General features: G+C 47.5%; 1 protein-coding gene across 1 annotated transcript; it reads right to left on the bottom strand.

Moving 5' to 3' along the window:
• Window positions 1-16,455: 16,455 nt before the first annotated feature.
• LOC109759576 (GDSL esterase/lipase LTL1) lies at window positions 16,456-18,375 on the bottom strand. Its single transcript, XM_020318398.2, has 4 exons — window positions 18,004-18,375; window positions 17,778-17,905; window positions 17,447-17,689; window positions 16,456-17,172 (listed from the first exon to the last, which is right to left on the bottom strand). The coding sequence occupies exons 1-4, from the start codon at window positions 18,254-18,256 to the stop codon at window positions 16,684-16,686; spliced, it is 1,113 nt and encodes a 370-aa protein (XP_020173987.1). The 5' UTR covers window positions 18,257-18,375; the 3' UTR covers window positions 16,456-16,683.
• Window positions 18,376-19,107: the final 732 nt, after the last annotated feature.

The raw sequence follows: 19,107 nt of genomic DNA, 5'->3' as shown, positions 1-19,107 counted from the left end.
TTGAATTCTGGTCAAACTTAACTTTGACCAAGATTTAAACAAGTGTAAAACATCAAAGTGAAAAACTAAGCCTGGATCCTTCTTAGTCACTCCAAAATAAAGCTGTGGTGAGTTTTTCGAAATTTTCATGTTCATTTCCCCAAAACACTCCTCTTCACTTCATAAGAGATTTTGAGATACTCGAGATATCACACAATACACATGAACTTATCGTTTAAATGTATGTAAACCTTGTTTATCAACTTAAATCGTTAGTATATGACATAAGAAGACTATGTGCGCAGGTTTTTTATTTTTCTGATTTTTATTTAATTTATTATGCTCATTTGAAATCTGGTCAAACATAGCTTTGACTGCTCCAAACCCCTCCCAAACCCCGCTAACCCTAGCGCTGAACAAGGACCGTTCATCTAACCCTAGCGGCGACCAAGGGCCAGCGATCTAACCCTTCTAGAAGGAATCTGCGAGGAGGAGGGGGGCGATCCGCGAGATGCAATCTGATTGGCTGGGAGATTGTTTTTTTTTTAACAAATAACGGGCGCGCTGGATGGACCGTTGGGCCGTCTCGTTGTCTGGGCCTGAGACCGCAGTAAATAGCCTGTCCCTGCCTTTTCAGGCCTTGCATGCATGGGAGGCGGCGACGTGGGTTTGCATGCACGGGAGGCGGACGTGCATGCATGCGAGCAAGGCGAGCGAGGCGCGCTAGGCGAGCTAGGCTAGCGAGGCGAGCTAGGTGGTTCAGGGCAGTGGTTCAGGGCAGCGAGTCAGATGAACCGCCCGGTCAAAGAGCTATGCAGTGATTCAGATGCACGCACGCGTCCCATGCATCGTTTTCATGCAAAAATTAAAGAGTACAAAACGTAACGGATACACACACCCGTCTGGATTCACACATGCACCGTTCTCATCCTTTCTCTCTTCCTCTCCCACCCACAGGCCTATAAATGGGGTGCCTCTCTTCCTCTCCCACCCACAAGCCAGATCCGATCCATTCTCTCCAACTTCAAACACCCAAGCGACCGAGCCCTCCCCAAGAGAGACCAAGTGAAGATGCAGTTCAACGGGCCGACCTTCAACCGTCCGCCTGTCATGCCGGAGCTGCGCTACCCACCGGGCGTGCTCGTGGAGACGGAGCTCCGTGTGTGTGCTATTTCAAGGTGGAGGGGTTCCGTCGAACTCACCCGCGCCTTCCTCAGAGCCGGCTATGCCCACCTCCCACAGGGCTCGCCGAGGATGTTCACCCTCAACGAGGTTCATGACCGCGGCGGCATCCTCCTACTGCTCACGGTCACCTTCACCAACCCGTTTGACGCGCGCGAGCTCCTCGGCCAAGTCTCTGTTGGGAATCGTAGCATAATTTTAAAATTTTCCTACGCTCACCAAGATGCATCTATGGAGTATACTAGCAACGAGGGGAAAGGAGTGCATCTACATACCCTTGTAGATCGCAAGCGGAAGCGTTCCAATGAACGTGGATGACGGAGTCGTACTCGCCGTGATCCAAATCATCGATGACCGAGTGCCGAACGGACGGCACCTCCGCGTTCAACACACGTACGGTGCAGCGACGTCTCCTCCTTCTTGATCCAGCAAGGGGGAAGGAGAGGTTGATGGAGATCCAGCAGCACGACGGCGTGGTGGTGGATGTAGCGGGTCTCGGCAGGGCTTCGCCGAGCTTCTGCGAGCGGGAGAGGTCTAGCAGCGGAGGAGGAAGGCGCCCAAGGCTGTTCTTTTTCTGCCCTCCCTCCCCCCCTTTATATAGGCCCCCTCGGAGGGGGGGCCGCCGGCCAAGATCCATCTGGAGGGGGGCGGCGGCCAAGGGGGTGCCTTGCCCCCCAAGGCAAGTGGGGCGCCCCCCACCCTAGGGTTTCCAACCCTAGGCGCAGGGGGGAGGCCCATGGGGGGCGCCAAGCCCACTAGGGGCTGGTTCCCTTCCCACTTCAGCCCACGGGGCCCTCCGGGATAGGTGGCCCCACCCGGTGGACCCCCGGGACCCTTCCGGTGGTCCCGGTACAATACCGGTAACCCTCAAAACTTTCCCGGTGGCCGAAACTTGACTTCCTATATATAATTCTTCACCTCCGGACCATTCCGGAACTCCTCGTGACGTCCGGGATCTCATTCGGGACTCCGAACAACTTTCGGGTTTCCGCATACACATATCTCTACAACCCTAGCGTCACCGAACCTTAAGTGTGTAGACCCTACGGGTTCGGGAGACATGCAGACATGACCGAGACGCCTCTCTGGTCAATAACCAACAGCGGGATCTGGATACCCATGTTGGCTCCCACATGTTCCACGATGATCTCATCGGATGAACCACGATGTCGAGGATTCAATCAATCCCGTATACAATTCCCTTTGTCAATCGGTATGTTACTTGCCCGAGATTCGATCGTCGGTATCCCCATACCCTGTTCAATCTCGTTACCGGCAAGTCTCTTTACTCGTACCGCAATGCATGATCCCATGACTAACGCCTTAGTGACATTGAGCTCATTATGATGATGCATTACCGAGTGGGCCCAGAGATACCTCTCCGTCATACGGAGTGACAAATCCCAGTCTCGATCCGTGCCAACCCAACAGACACTTTCGGAGATACCCGTAGTGCACCTTTATAGTCACCCAGTTACGTTGTGACGTTTGGCACACCCAAAGCACTCTTACGATATCCGGGAGTTGCACGATCTCATGGTCTAAGGAAAAGATACTTGACATTGAAAAAGCTCTAGCAAACGAAACTACACGATCTTTTATGCTATGATTAGGATTGGGTCTTGTTCATCACATCATTCTCCCAATGATGTGATCCCGTTATCAATGACATCCAATGTCCATAGTCAGGAAACCATGACTATCGGTTGATCAACGAGCTAGTCAACTAGAGGCTTACTAGGGACACGTTGTGGTCTATATATTCACACATGTATTACGATTTCCGGATAACACAATTATAGCATGAACAATAGACAATTATCATGAACAAAGAAATATAATAATAACCATATATTATTGCCTCTAGGGCATATTTCCAACAGTCTCCCACTTGCACTAGAGTCAATAATCTAGTTACATTGTGATGAATCGAACACCCATTGCGTCCTGGTGTTGATCATGTTTTGCTCTAGGGAGAGGTTTAGTCAACGGATCTGCTACATTCAGGTCCGTATGTACTTTACAAATATCTATGTCTCCATTTTGAACACTTTCACGAATGGAGTTGAAGCGACGCTTGATATGCCTGGTCTTCCTGTGAAACCTGGGCTCCTTCGCAAGGGCAATAGCTCCAGTGTTGTCACAGAAGAGAGTCATCGGGCCCGACGCATTGGGAATCACCCCTAGGTCGGTAATGAACTCCTTCATCCAGACTGCTTCCTGTGCTGCCTCCGAGGCTGCCATGTACTCCGCTTCACATGTAGATCCCGCCACGACGCTTTGCTTGCAACTGCACCAGCTTACTGCTCCTCCATTCAAAATATACACGTATCCGGTTTGTGACTTCGAGTCATCCAGATCTGTGTCGAAGCTAGCGTCGACGTAACCCTTTACGACGAGCTCTTCGTCACCTCCATAAACGAGAAATATATCCTTAGTCCTCTTTAGGTACTTCAGGATATTCTTGACCGTTGTCCAGTGTTCCATGCCGGGATTACTTTGGTACCTTCCTACCAAACTGACGGCAAGGTTTACATCAGGTCTGGTACACAGCATGGCATACATAATAGACCCTATGGCCGAGGCATAGGGGATGACACTCATCTTTTCTCTATCTTCTGCCGTGGTCGGGCATTGAGCCGTGCTCAATTGCACACCTTGCAATACAGGCAAGAATCCCTTCTTGGACTGATCCATATTGAACTTCTTCAATATCTTGTCAAGGTATGTACTCTGTGAAAGACCAATGAGGCGTCTTGATCTATCTCTATAGATCTTGATGCCTAATATATAAGCAGCTTCTCCAAGGTCCTTCATTAAAAAACACTTATTCAAATAGGCCTTTATACTTTCCAAGAATTCTATATCATTTCCCATCAATAGTATGTCATTCACATATAATATGAGAAATGCTACAGAGCTCCCACTCACTTTCTTGTAAACACAGGCTTCTCCATAAGTCTGTGTAAACCCAAACGCTTTGATCATCTCATCAAAGCGAATGTCCAAACTCCGAGATGCTTGCACCAGCCCATAGATTGAGCGCTGGAGCTTGCATACTTTGTTAGCATTCTCAGGATCGACAAAACCTTCCGGCTGCATCATATACAACTCTTCCTTAAGGAAGCCGTTAAGGAATGCCGTTTTGACGTCCATCTGCCATATCTCATAATCATAGTATGCGGCAATTGCTAACATGATTCGGACGGACTTCAGCTTCGCTACGGGTGAGAAAGTCTCATTGTAGTCAACCCCTTGAACTTGTCGATAACCCTTAGCGACAAGTCGAGCTTTGTAGATGGTCACATTACCATCCGCGTCCGTCTTCTTCTTAAAGATCCATTTGTTTTCTATGGCTCGCCGATCATCGGGCAAGTCAGTCAAAGTCCATACTTCGTTTTCATACATGGATCCTATCTCGGATTTCATGGCTTCTAGCCATTTGTCGGAATCCTGGCCCGCCATCGCTTCTTCATAGTTCGAAGATTCACCGTTGTCTAACTACATGATTTCCAGGACAGGGTTGCCGTACCACTCTGGTGTGGAACGTGTCCTTGTGGACCTACGAAGTTCAGTAGTAACTTGATCCGAAGCTTCATGATCATCATCATTAACTTCCTCCCCAGTCGGTGTAGGCACCATAGGAACATTTTCCCGCACTGCGCTACTTTCCGGTTCGAAAGGGGTGACTATCACCTCATCAAGTTCCACTTTCCTCCCACTCAATTCTTTCGAGAGAAACTCCTTCTCCAGAAAGGACCCGTTCTTGGCAACGAAGATCTTGCCTTCGGATCTGAGGTAGAAGGTATACCCAATGGTTTCCTTAGGGTATCCTATGAAGACGCATTTTTCCGACTTGGGTTCGAGCTTTTCAGGTTGAAGTTTCTTGACATAAGCATCACATCCCCAAATTTTTAGAAACGACAGCTTAGGTTTCTTCCCAAACCATAATTCATACGGTGTCGTCTCAACGGATTTCGACGGAGCCCTATTTAAAGTGAATGCGGCAGTCTCTAAAGCATAGCCCCAAAATGAAAGCGGTAAATCGGTAAGAGACATCATAGATCGCACCATATCCAATAGAGTGCGATTACGATGTTCTGACACACCGTTTCTCTGAGGTGTTCCAGGCGGCGTGAGTTGTGAAACTATTCCACATTTCCTTAAGTGTGTACCAAACTCGTGACTTAAATATTCTCCACCACGATCTGATCGTAAGAATTTTATTTTCCTGTCACGTTGATTCTCAACCTCACTCTGAAATTCCTTGAACTTTTCAAAGGTCTCAGACTTGTGTTTTATTAGGTAGACATACCCATATCTACTTAAATCATCAGTGAGAGTGAGAGCATAACGATATCCTCCGCGAGCCTCAACACTCATTGGACCGCACACATCGGTATGTATGATTTCCAATAAGTTGGTTGCTCGCTCCATTGTTCTGGAGAACGGTGTCTTGGTCATCTTACCCATGAGGCATGGTTCGCACGTGTCAAATGATTCGTAATCAAGAGACTCCAAAAGTCCATCTGCATGGAGCTTCTTCATGCGCTTGACACCAATGTGACCAAGGCGGCAGTGCCACAAGTATGTGGGACTATCGCTATCAACTTTACATCTTTTGGTATTCACACTATGAATATGTGTAACATCACGTTCGAGATTCATTAAGAATAAACCATTAACCAGCGGGGCATGACCATAAAACATATCTCTCATATAAATAGAACAACCATTATTCTCGGATTTAAATGAGTAGCCATCTCGAATTAAACAAGATCCAGATATAATGTTCATGCTCAAAGCTGGCACTAAATAACAATTATTGAGGTTTAAAACTAATCCCGTAGGTAGATGCAGAGGTAGCGTGCCGACGGCGATCACATCGACCTTAGAACCATTCCCGACGCGCATCGTCACCTCGTCCTTCGCCAGTCTCCGTTTATTCCGTAGTTCCTGTTTTGAGTTACAAATATGAGCAACCGCACCGGTATCAAATACCCAGGAGCTACTACGAGTACTGGTAAGGTACACATCAATTACATGTATATCACATATACCTTTGGTGTTGCCGGCCTTCTTTTCCACTAAGTATTTGGGGCAGTTCCGCTTCCAGTGACCACTTCCCTTGCAATAAAAGCACTCAGTTTCAGGCTTGGGTCCATTCTTTGACTTCTTCCCAGTAACTGGTTTACCGGGCGCGGCAACTCCCTTGCCGTCCTTCTTGAAGTTCTTCTTACCCTTGCCCTTCTTGAACTTAGTGGTTTTATTCACCATCAACACTTGATGTTCTTTTCTGATCTCCACCTCCGCTGATTTCAGCATTGAATATATCTCAGGAATGGTCTTTTCCATCCCCTGCATATTGAAGTTCATCACAAAGCTCTTGTAGCTTGGTGGAAGCGACTGAAGGATTCTGTCAATGAACGCGTCATCCGGGAGATTAACTCCCAGCTGAGTCAAGCGGTTGTGCAACCCAGACATTCTGAGTATGTGCTCACTTACAGAACTATTTTCCTCCATTTTACATCTGAAGAACTTGTCGGAGACTTCATATCTCTCGACCCGGGCATGAGCTTGGAAAACCAATTTCAGCTCCTCGAACATCTCATATGCTCCATGTTTCTCAAAACGCTTTTGGAGACCCGGTTCTAAGCTGTAAAGCATGCCGCACTGAACGAGGGAGTAATCATCAGCACGTGATTGCCAAGCGTTCATAACATCTTGGTTCTCTGGGATTGGTGCTTCACCTAGCGGTGCTTCTAAGACATAATCTTTCTTGGCTACTATGAGGATGATCCTCAGGTTCCGGACCCAGTCCGTATAGTTGCTGCCATCATCTTTCATCTTGGTTTTCTCTAGGAACGCGTTGAAATTGAGGACAACGTTGGCCATTTGATCTACAAGACATAGTGTAAAGATTTTAGACTAAGTTCATGATAATTAAGTTCATCTAATCAAATTATTTAATGAACTCCCACTCAGATAGACATCCCTCTAGTCATCTAAGTGAAACATGATCCGAGTTAACTAGGCCGTGTCCGATCATCACGTGAGACGGACTAGTCAAGATCGGTGAACATCTCCATGTTGATCGTATCTTCTATACGACTCATGCTCGACCTTTCGGTCCTCCGTGTTCCGAGGCCATGTCTGTACATGCTAGGCTCGTCAAGTCAACCTAAGTGTATTGCGTGTGTTCCGAGGCCATGTCTGTACATGCTAGGCTCGTCAACACCCGTTGTATTCGAACGTTAGAATCTATCACACCCGATCATCACGTGGTGCTTCGAAACAACGAACCTTCGCAACGGTGCACAGTTAGGGGGAACACTTTTCTTGAAATTATCATAAGGGATCATCTTACTTACTACCGTCATTCTAAGCAAATAAGATGCAAAACATGATAAACATCACATGCAATCAAATAGTGACATGATATGGCCAATATCATTATGCTCCTTTGATCTCCATCTTCGGGTCACCATGATCATCTTCGTCACCGGCATGACACCATGATCTCCATCATCATGATTTTCATCATTGTGTCTTCATGAAGTCGTCACGCCAACGATTACTTCTACTTCTATGGCTAACGCGTTTAGCAACAAAGTAAAGTAATTTACATGGCGTTATTCAATGACACGCAGGTCATATAAAATAATAAAGACAACTCCTATGGCTCCTGCCGGTTGTTATACTCATCGACATGCAAGTCGTGATTCCTATTACAAGAATATGATCAATCTCATACATCACATATATCATTCATCACATCTTCTGGCCATATCACATCACATAGCACTTGCTGCAAAAACAAGTTAGACGTCCTCTAATTGTTGTTGCAAGTTTTTACGTGGCTTGTATAGGTTTCTAGCAAAAACGTTTCTTACCTACGTAAAACCACAACGTGATTTGCCAATTTCTATTTACCCTTCATAAGGACCCTTTTCATCGAATCCGTTCCGACTAAAGTAGGAGAGACAGACACCCGCTAGCCACCTTATGCAACTAGTGCATGTTAGTCGGTGGATCCTGTCTCACGTAAGCGTACGTGTAAGGTCGGTCCGGGCCGCTTCATCCTACAATACCGCCGAAACAAGATACGACTAGTAGCGGCAAGAAGAATTGGCAACATCAACGCCCACAACTACTTTGTGTTCTACTCGTGCATAGTAACTACGCATAAACCTGGCTCTGATACCACTGTTGGGAATCGTAGCATAATTTTAAAATTTTCCTACGCTCACCAAGATGCATCTATGGAGTATACTAGCAACAGGGAGAAAGGAGTGCATCTACATACCCTTGTAGATCGCGAGCGGAAGCTTTCCAATGAACGTGGATGACGGAGTCGTACTCGCCGTGATCCAAATCACCGATGACCGAGTGCCAAACGGACGGCACCTCCGCGTTCAACACACGTACGGTGCAGCGACGTCTCCTCCTTCTTGATCTAGCAAGGGGGAAGGAGAGGTTGATGGAGATCTAGCAGCACGACGACGTGGTGGTGGATGTAGCTGGTCTCGGCAGGGCTTCGCCGAGTTTCTGCAAGAGGGAGAGGTGTAGCAGGGGAGGAGGGAGGCGCCCAAGGCTGTTCTTTTTTGCCCTCCCTCCCCCCCCTTTATATAGGCCCCCTGGGAGGGGGGCCGCCGGCCAAGATCCATCTGGAGGGGGGGCGGCGGCCAAGGGGGTGCCTTGCCCCCCAAGGCAAGTGGGGCGCCCCCCCCACCCTAGGGTTTCCAACCCTAGGCGCAGGGGGAGGCCCATGGGGGGGCGCCCAGCCCACTAGGGGCTGGTTCCCTTCCCACTTCAGCCCACGGGGCCCTCCGGGATAGGTGGCCCCACCCGGTGGACCCCCGGGACCCTTCCGGTGGTCCCGGTACAATACCGGTAACCCCCGAAACTTTCCCGGTGGCCGAAACTTGACTTCCTATATATAATTCTTCACCTCCGGACCATTCCGGAACTCCTCGTGACGTCCGGGATCTCATTCAGGACTCCGAACAACTTTCGGGTTTCCGCATACACATATCTCTACAACCCTAGCGTCACCGAACCTTAAGTGTGTAGACCCTACGGGTTCGGGAGACATGCAGACATGACCGAGACGCGTCTCTGGTCAATAACCAACAGCGGGATCTGGATACCCATGTTGGCTCCCACATGTTCCACGATGATCTCATCGGATGAACCACGATGTCGAGGATTCAATCAATCCCGTATACAATTCCCTTTGTCAATCGGTATGTTACTTGCCCGAGATTCGATCGTCGGTATCCCCATACCCTGTTCAATCTCGTTACCGGCAAGTCTCTTTACTCGTACCGCAATGCATGATCCCGTGACTAACGCCTTAGTCACATTGAGCTCATTATGATGATGCATTACCGAGTGGTCCCAGAGATACCTCTCCGTCATACGGAGTGACAAATCCCAGTCTCGATCCGTGCCAACCCAACAGACACTTTCGGAGATACCCGTAGTGCACCTTTATAGTCACCCAGTTACGTTGTGACGTTTGGCACACCCAAAGCACTCTTACGATATCCGGGAGTTGCACGATCTCATGGTCTAAGGAAAAGATACTTGACATTGAAAAAGCTCTAGCAAACGAAACTACACGATCTTTTATGCTATGCTTAGGATTGGGTCTTGTCCATCACATCATTCTCCCAATGATGTGATCCCGTTATCAACGACATCCAATGTCCATAGTCAGGAAACCATGACTATCGGTTGATCAACGAGCTAGTCAACTAGAGGCTTACTAGGGACACGTTGTGGTCTATATATTCACACATGTATTACGATTTCCGGAGAACACAATTATAGCATGAACAATAGACAATTATCATGAACAAAGAAATATAATAATAACCATTTATTATTGCCTCTAGGGCATATTTCCAACAGTCTTCTGGTGCGGCTGTGAGGCCATCTTCTTCACCATGTACAACATCTACACCAACTACGAGAGCATCTTCCCCACTCAAGGCCAGATGCACTCCCTTCCCTACGACGAGGAGGAGGAGGTGTGAAGATGAAGACGGTGTTGAAGGGGCGCGCGCGGCCAAGGTGGAAGAAGGAGGTCAAGATGAAGATGTTCAAGCCCGGAGTCAAGCTCGTCATGTTTCGTTTTTATTTTGTTGCTTTTCTATGTCGTGTCGTGTCATGTTTCGTCATGTGTCCATGAACTTATTATTGTAATGGTACGGTGTGTTGCATCTTATCTAAGTTATTAGGGTTTATTATGCGTGTTAAAAAATGTCCGTGCCCAAACATATCATTTCTTCCCTAAACCAAGTCATGAAGTTCGAGAACTTGTGGTTTTCATTAATGAAAATCGGAGGGGGTGAGAAGCCCTCTGTTTCATTCAAAAAAAAGTCATGAACTAACATGCAAAATTATTCCCTTTAAATCCTAAACCAAGTGCCACTCTAACCCTAAACCAAGTGCCACTCTAACCAAAATCACGTGGCAGTACAAACATACGTTTTCAACCTTCCAACCCTCCAAAATTTCAGTGCAAAACAAAGGAAAACCACTCTCACGCGTGTGCAAACATTCATGGTCTCACTATTTTTTTGACAAATTTCACAGTCTCACTATGTATACCTTCCTTCCCTACCCATGTCAAAGTCTTGCCATCTTTCCTAGCGGTTATCAGCGCAGCCCTAAACGACACAAACCCGCGCGGTCCTGGGTTCGAGTCCCCAGCCGCACCAATTTTTTGTGCATTTTCCACCCTTCATTTCATTAGACAAATTATTATTTTCTCAATGTAATGCCCTTAAAAATGTTTATTTATTTTGGCACCAGGTGTAAACCTCTACTAGAGGTGAGGCACATTTTCTATGACATTTTGGTCTTTGATTTAAATCATGGTGTGTTTGAATTGGATTAATTAAATTGCTATTAAATATTTAACAGCTCCAAAAAATTTCTAACCTTAATTGTTTGGCTCTGGAATAATTCAATTAGCTTCCACAAAAAGTTTCAGCATTATGATTTACTACCTAAATTAAATCAGAACAGCAAACAGAAAAACACGCAAGAGAACCCCCGAATGGGCCTAATTGGATGCAGTTGGCCCATTAGTCTAGCCTGCACTTGGCTCTACGCACTGAATTTGGCCCAAGAGCAACCTTTTTTTTTGACAGAAAGGCAGAGCAGAGAGCTGCATTTCATTGATCAAAAGTTTCTGAATTCCTCATTTCTTCTCCTTTTTTCAACATATTTAAATGTTGGTCACTTCTTCTCTTTTTTTTCAACATTTAAACAACTGTGACCAACATTTAAACTAGGTGAATTTCTCATACAATTTCAAGATAACAAATTCCTCCATAATTCATGCCTTTCCATACATTTTCAACATTACAACCAGTGCGATTACCATACCTACAAATGCCCAAAAGTATTTGCAAATGGGTATTGGTAGTGCTTGATCTTCAAGCTTCCTAACCTTCTTCTTCAACATCCTAAGCTCAAGAGCTAGCTCTCTGTCAGTGCGTGCTTCGCCCTCCATCTCTTCTTCTGGAGCTCGTGCTGCGGCAACTGCCGTTCGTGGCAGCATGCGCAACCATTCTTCATGCTCTTCTTGCAGTTCATTCATCAGAGTCTTGGCCAGAGCATCGACCCAAAGAAAGAAGCATGTCACCTGCATGAACACCAAACAAATCAACCCATTGCTCAAAGATCCCTACCACGAAAATGGTGCAATTGCCCCGATTCTTACCCCATTCTCGCTGCACACGTAGAACGGACGATTCTGGTTCCTCGGTGTGTGAGAAACCCTCCGATGAACGCCCGCCCGGCACCGCGGACAGACGAAGACAGGCATGTCCACACGCGCCCAGCTCTGCATCCGCGAGGTGGCGCGGGAGCTTGAGGAAGACATGGAGCTCGGAGCCGAAGGGGATCTCAACGCCGCCGCGCCCTCCACAGCTAGCTTCCCACCGCCGTGCTCTCTCTCTCTCGCCGTGGTCACCGCCATGCTCTCTGTAGCCGTGGTCACCGCCGCTGTCGCCCGCTTATATAGCACACCCGCAACGGCTCTGTGCTGGGTCCCACAAGCCACGCATGCAACTGTCTGAATAAAATTGGCCGTCTCTGCCGCCTGGTCCCACCTGTAAGGGCCGAGTCAAAAGGTTGACCTGACGGAGACGACAGAGTTCACGGAACGAGTCGGTGCGCACGGACTAGGGGCAAAACTGAGCACAATTCGCATCTGAGGGCAAAACTGAGTACATGGACACCATTGAGGGCAAAAGGATAATTAACCCAATTTGAATTGATTGGCTCGATTACGCCGCCGCCGCCACTCGTGCTAATCTGCCCTGCCGGCCGCCCTGACATGCGCTTGTCGTCGCTGGCTCGCCACCGCCATATGCGCTCCTCTTTCTTCTCTCCAAGATCTAGCCGCGTACCACTCCACCACCACAACAAAACTTCACAGATGAGCGCCCCACCAGATGTGCTGCGTTTATTCCTATTTTTTGTTTCTGTTCCCATCGATTTCTTGTCTAAAATCATGTGTAAAGTGACAAAATCTGAAACTGAAATCTGCACATTATGTTCTGTGTATAAATTTCGGTAGTAAACCGAAAACCAAACCGAATTTTCAGTTAACCGAAGTTTCGGCTAGTAGATTTTCCAAGCTTATTTCGGTTTCCAGATTTGCTAACCGAATATACAAAATAACCAAACAGTAGAAACCGAAAAAACGCCCAGGCCTAGTAAGAAGCAAGAAACATGACAACACTGGAGTAGCTGATAACCCCTGCACCAGCTGCATTATGATATACTCTGGAGTATTGTGTTATTTGTTGTTGCCTGCAAATGTTGGATTTGGTGGAACATACATACCTCGTACCTTTTATTTGCTTAAGCCCATTTTATTCTCGTGTTCAACAATTGCAAGCTTGCGGCATAGCTGAAGCATTGCAATCTACAGAGCTAAAGTATTGTGAAGAAACAAACATCTGAATAAGTGTTCAGGCAAAATATGTGTGGATCCGGAAGGTAGCATCATTCTCAATTCATTCTTCAGAACCTACATTTGAATTCATTAAAGTTTAATTTACTGTGGCGTCATGATCTAAAACATAAGAACACAGGTTTTTCAATACAGTTTTGAGTGGCATCCTATGTAGGCTAACTTGTGCAAACTGGATGATACTTTAACATATTTCAGAGGCCTTATTTGGTACAGAAGTAACATTCAACACGACAGTAAATCTTGACATTATTGGTATTACCTGGTTATACTTGTGGGGCTGATGACTCAGGTTCTTCGACATTCAAACTGAGAGCTGCAGTTTCTTTTGTTGGGGGCGTGGGGGGAGATATCTACAGCTTCTCTACATGATATGCTTTCTTCTCAAAGGATAGTATAGCAAATTGTGGTATGATGATCTGAATTTTTAATATAATACCTGGCATGCAGATCAAGGAGGCATTTCATCAAACAAATAAGGGCATCTTAAATTCATGTTGTGCTATGCACCCAATGGACATTAAGCGCAGAGCATGATGCAGACTATATATGACAATAGAGTAAGTAGATATCAGGGTCGTGAGCATGCACCTCACTAACTCAGGAATCAAAGATCCTAAAGTATGAACATCTCCGCCAACAGTCAAACACACATAGGGGACATACCATTTCTAGATCTGCACATTGCCCATCTTGGGAAGAAAGAGTTTCTAGATCTGCACATATGCAGTCCTAGAATCATTAGAACCCCTTGGTGAAAATATAGACATATTCTGCATGAACTAACGTGAGAACTTTCACACAGAGACAAATAGTAATATGAACTCTTGGCAAATGAGGGTGCACAAACACAGCACTATATTCCCGTATAAGATTTCTCTCTCAGGAATAAAATATAGTTATATTTTTCTAATGGAACAAAATACACTTGTCGGCATGAAATAAAAGGCCATCAAAGCTGCACTATCAGTTTGAAATAGAAATCAGAAGTGAAGATGTTCAAGATCCATTGATAATAAAAGAAATTGGATTATCCACACAAAAAGGAAGATCGAAATAAAAAGATAGCAAATGACAACTAAAAGACATACATATGTGTGAACATTCAATGATTCCGATGTAAGAGGGATGCAATGTGACGAACAAGAGTAAGCTCATCAAGCAATAACTTTCAGTTTCAATAATAGGAACTATCACTACAATTAACAACAGAGTATATACTCAACCCTAGAGAAGTAGCATAGACCAACCTTCTCAACTGATTCTTCTTGCAGGACGGTCCAAATTCCTGGAGCTAAAAAATTGCAGGAGGCGTTGATGGCAGCATTGTACTTGGGCTCAAGATGCTACTATGGTCACCCTGGAGGACACATAAAAGGGCAAAAAAAAATGACTAACCATTAATACATTCATTTGTCTCAAGTATACACATGTGATTCATTGAGCACGTTAATCTGATGCATCCAATAATTAGATAATTGCAATGTGGACCTTCGTGTGTACATTGTATATACCTTGAGCGTCACCGAGGATTTGGATGGCACTGCCGGCAGTGTAGCTCCGGCGATCAGCACTGCCGAGCCTTCCGGTGGCCGCACCAATAACCCTTCCGGGTCATGCCATATTCTGCAAATCGATTGGTTCTTCCATATGAACTGCATGCACAGATAGTATACACAACAATTTCAGATTTAAGCCTGAAAACACACTCTCATACAATTCACTCCCCTATACAGAACAACTTCAGATTTAAGCTTGGGAGGCTGGGACCAAGTATGAAACACAAGGTAATGAATGTTCAACCATACTATTGAGAATAATAATGTAAAAAATATAATTTTATTTTTTTAGGTGTATGTCAATGAGCTCTACATCCAGAGAAGTATCTCGCTGATTGTTTTGACCCTTTTATAGGTCACTGTACATCAAAGCAATAAGCATAAGATGGAGAAATTCCTGAGAAATTTTCCGTTGCCTATGCTCCAATTTCCTTTGCACTCTTTCTCAGATTGTTTTGAAGAAAAGAGCTGGAAAGCAACCACAGGTCCATCCTCTATTGTTGTCGCTCCTCCATTATTTGTGCTGTAGGTTCTAGGTTCATGTGTTCATCCTAACCAGATACGATTGTTCTCAAGAAAATTGTTTTGGCTGGGTAACAGAAGAAGAAAAAGAATGGAGAAGTGCTTGGCTCGGTGGTGGATCTCGGGCTGGTCACGTACTGCTGGCTGGAGAGGACCTCCACGCTGTCGAGCTCTTCCTGGGCTGGTGCTTCGAGTTCGCCAGGATCGGAAACCCTATCTGAAAGCCTGCAAAGCCCGTAGGCAGGGCAGGTGGAGGCGTACCTAGGTCGCCGCCGCGGCGAGCGGAGGAGCAGCCGGAGTGCTGTGCGGCGAGGACAGCGAAGGAGGTGCGAGCGGCGAGGATGTGGTCGCGGAGCTCGCCGAAGCGCGCGGCAACATCGGGCTCCCTCCAGGACGCCTCGCGCAACTCCTCTTCGTGCTGATCCGGATGTAGGACGCCCGCCCCATCTCCTTCCCCACCGCCGTAGACGCCATCTCTTTATTCCTCCGCCGCTTGCCACTCCGGTTGCTTCGGGAGGTTGGTTCCTTGTGCCTTGGGTAGCAGAGGAGAGGAGGAGCGGCGGGCGGCGGGCGGCGGCGATGGGAACAGGGAGGAGTTCTGTGGCGGCTGGGGGAGAGGTGGGCGCTATTGTTGGAGTTGAGGACGTGATTCTTTTTTTTTTTTTGCAACTGATACGTGATGTTGGTTCGGGGGTATGAGGTCGTGAGCAGATTCGTGGGCATGCGTGGAGACCGTACGTTGGTGGCAGACTGGCAGAACATTTAATCTCGTCCATTCGTTTCGATGGCAGACCACCAAAGTAATACGGGCTCTTAGATATAATTAAGTGGGTTAGATCCAAGGGTGCTGATTCATTTGTGTACACTAAGTTTGGTGGGTTTAGAGTAATTCATGTTCGCTTTTTTAATACACCCTCCGTCCCATAATATAAGAACGTTTTTTACACTATACTAGTGTAAAAAAAGCTCTTATATTAAGGGACAGAGGGAGTAGTAAGTATAGATTAAGTGGGTTAGATCCAAGGGTGCTGGTTCATTTGTGTACACTAAGTTTGGTGGGTTTAGAATAATTCATGTTCGCTTTTTTAATAGTAGTATAGATATAGATATAGATACACATTATTATTCAGTCACCTCAAAGGGAAAATAAATTATAATTCCAGAAAAGAATATAGCCATAATATTGTCGTATAGTTAAGACTAAACAAAGAAATATCATAATAGTTGTCCATGGTTAATTATCAATATATCTTTATTTTAGTCCGGTACTGAAAACAAATCATCAATTAGTCACTACAAGTGCCAAAAAAGTATACACACAAATTAAATTAAATGACAGATAACAACCGCATCGCCACACAAAATATCAACGCAAAAGAGGACATACGAAAGGCCCCGCACGCGTTCGTGGCCCAAGCGTCATGGACCCTCGGGACATATATATCAGTCCTTGAGGCTGGCGTCTATGTGAAGGGCAGTGCCGAGGTTGAGCGGGCTGATGTAGTCGAGCGAGCCGGTCATGAACTGGCTGACGATGATCCGGTTGGCGCGCTCCGTGGGGTGGTAGGCGTCCCAGAACACGTACTGGTCCCGGTCGGTGCAGACGTTGGACAGCGCGGTGCACAACCCGATCCCGTTGTGCGGCCCCTGCCCACAGCACGCCTCGGTGGCCATCCGGAACCCGTACGCCGCCGGGTCGCTGATGAAGTCGAAGTGGATGCGGAAGGTGTTGGCGGCGATGAACGTTCCATCGCCGTAGCGTGCGTTGAGCTCCTCCAGGATCCGGGTCAGCTGTGGGTTGAACAGCTCCGCGGCGCGCATCAGGTCGGCGTCGCACTTCCCACCACGGCTCCGGGCGAGCTGCGCTGGCGCGCAACCCAGTGGACCCGTCCCTGTCACCAGCACACGCCGCGCGCCCATATCGTGTAGCCTCTGCATACATTCCAGCATATGTACGTATTAGGTGGTGCTTGTCTACCTTGTTAGTACTTCCTTCGTTGCTTTTTACACCGCATATAAGCTTTAGGGGTGTGGCTAGGTCTTAGTCGAATGAGATTTAATTATACATGTAAGAATCATAAAAGAACAAAACTAAAAAAAAGCATGGATTTTAATATAAGATCACACGAATATAGCATTTTCTGATACATAATGAAGTCTTAGTAGACTGCGACTATTCGATTATTGTGTATACAAGGACTGTTACCATGAGGATTTTCTTGTACTCGGAGATGAGGTAGTGGACGTAGTCGGGGAGGGAGAACTGGAGGGAGCGGAGGGAGAAGGGGATGAGGTAGTAGTTGTTGACGAAGTCGTTGCCGCCGAGGGTGATGAGCACCAGCGCCTGGTTCACGATCTGCGTCGCCTGGGACGCTCCCACTTGAGCGCGCAGCTTCCCCTGGTACTCATGGAAGCACTGCAGCTGCCTGCTCATCCTCACCATCTCCATCTGTGTAGATCCGATTGTTCATGAGTTAATTGAGTACTCTCCGACGAGAGAAGCTGCTCGTGGGATTGATCAAGTTGGAGATGCGTACAAACTGGATGCCCGTGTCGTTGAGGATGCCGACGCCCGCCGACGCGAAGTTGGCGCCCACGAGCAGCTTCTCGCCATGGAGCTCCGGAGATAAGTACGGCAGCGTGGGCTCAGCTCCGAGATGCTCACCTGAGACGCGACCCGATGGACATCTACATTAATTACGAGCTCATGCATGCGCTAGCTAATTAATGGCAGCTTGCTAGCGGTGGTTGTCGCGTACGTACTGATGATGTCCGGGATGTTGAGGCCGTTGGAGAAGCGGCCGGTGGCCTGGTGCGTGGGGTAGTCAATCCCGTACGGCGGCGAGTCGGCGCGCGCCGTGCTCATCAGGTAGTTGTTGTTGCCGTTGTCCACCAGGGAGTCGCCGAACACGAAGAAGGCGCGCGCGCACTCAGACGGCGTCGACAGCAGGACGACTACGCCCAGCGCCATTGTCGTTGCGAGCATAAGGCAGCTCGATGAACAACTCTTGGCCATCGTCGCCGTGAACTGATTGGTAGAGGCAAACCTTACATCGGTCCCTTGAGCGATCCTCACGATATATAGTGGGCAATGCACGAGACCGGTTTGGGTGACCTCGGGCTGAAGAGGCTTGTACGTCCATGTGTGGCGCCTGGAAGCCCGGCAGTACGTAGCTACTTAATACTTCGCTCGTTGCTGCAGAAATTACTTGCACTATATTTCGACGAGACATTTGATTATGTAAGAATGAATATTTAGATTTAACCTGCAAAATATCAAATGTGAACTGAGTGTGGCTCAAATGGATAGGTTCTTATGTGGAATCGGTCAACCAAGGTTCATGTTCTAAACTTTTCGGTTATATTCATTCAGTGAGAGGAGAAGTTTCAGTCTATTATGGAGTCCATGGTGACTTCGTCAATCTCAAGATGTTCTGCCGGCTCAGTGTCTCGGAGGTGCTCATAGAGGTAGGGTGTGTGTCTGTGAGCATCTGTGTTTGTACTGCTTGCAAAAGAAATTAAATTCAAATTAATCAAATATATAATCATTGGAAGGCCCCCGCGTCGCCTAGGGTAGGCGACACGGGCGGCAGCCCCCAACTGCGCCGCCGCCGGGCCCCCCTTCTCCAGTTAATCCCCTCGCCGCCGCCGGAGGCCACCACCAGGCGAAGCCCGCGTCGTGGCGGCGGCGGCGGGGCCTTCCCCCCGTGGCGCGGCTCTCCTCTCCCGCGGGGCCCCGCGGTTGGCGGCCCGCCCGCGGCTCGGATCCATGGCGGCGGCCATGGCTGGTGGCACGCGGCGCAGCTTGGCGGCGGGTGGCGGAGATCGATGGCATGGCGCTGTGGAGACTCGGCGTCCGATGCGCGG

This window comes from Aegilops tauschii, chromosome 2, assembly GCF_002575655.3.
Source record: "Aegilops tauschii subsp. strangulata cultivar AL8/78 chromosome 2, Aet v6.0, whole genome shotgun sequence".
In the NCBI taxonomy this organism is placed as follows: Eukaryota; Viridiplantae; Streptophyta; class Magnoliopsida; order Poales; family Poaceae; genus Aegilops; species Aegilops tauschii.
The sequence above is the reverse complement of the archived record's forward strand: the minus strand, read 5'-3'. Positions and strand labels throughout refer to the sequence as shown.

Bases quoted from the DNA above. Each gene is read 5' to 3' on its own strand.
- LOC109759576 (XM_020318398.2), bottom strand. From the start codon at position 18,256: ATGGCCAAGAGTTGTTCATCGAGCTGCCTTATGCTCGCAACGACAATG. The intron at 17,906-18,003 runs GTACGTACGCGA...GTCGCGTCTCAG, and splicing joins CAACATCCCGGACATCATCA to GTGAGCATCTCGGAGCTGAG. The intron at 17,690-17,777 runs GTACGCATCTCC...GGATCTACACAG, and splicing joins ACGACACGGGCATCCAGTTT to ATGGAGATGGTGAGGATGAG.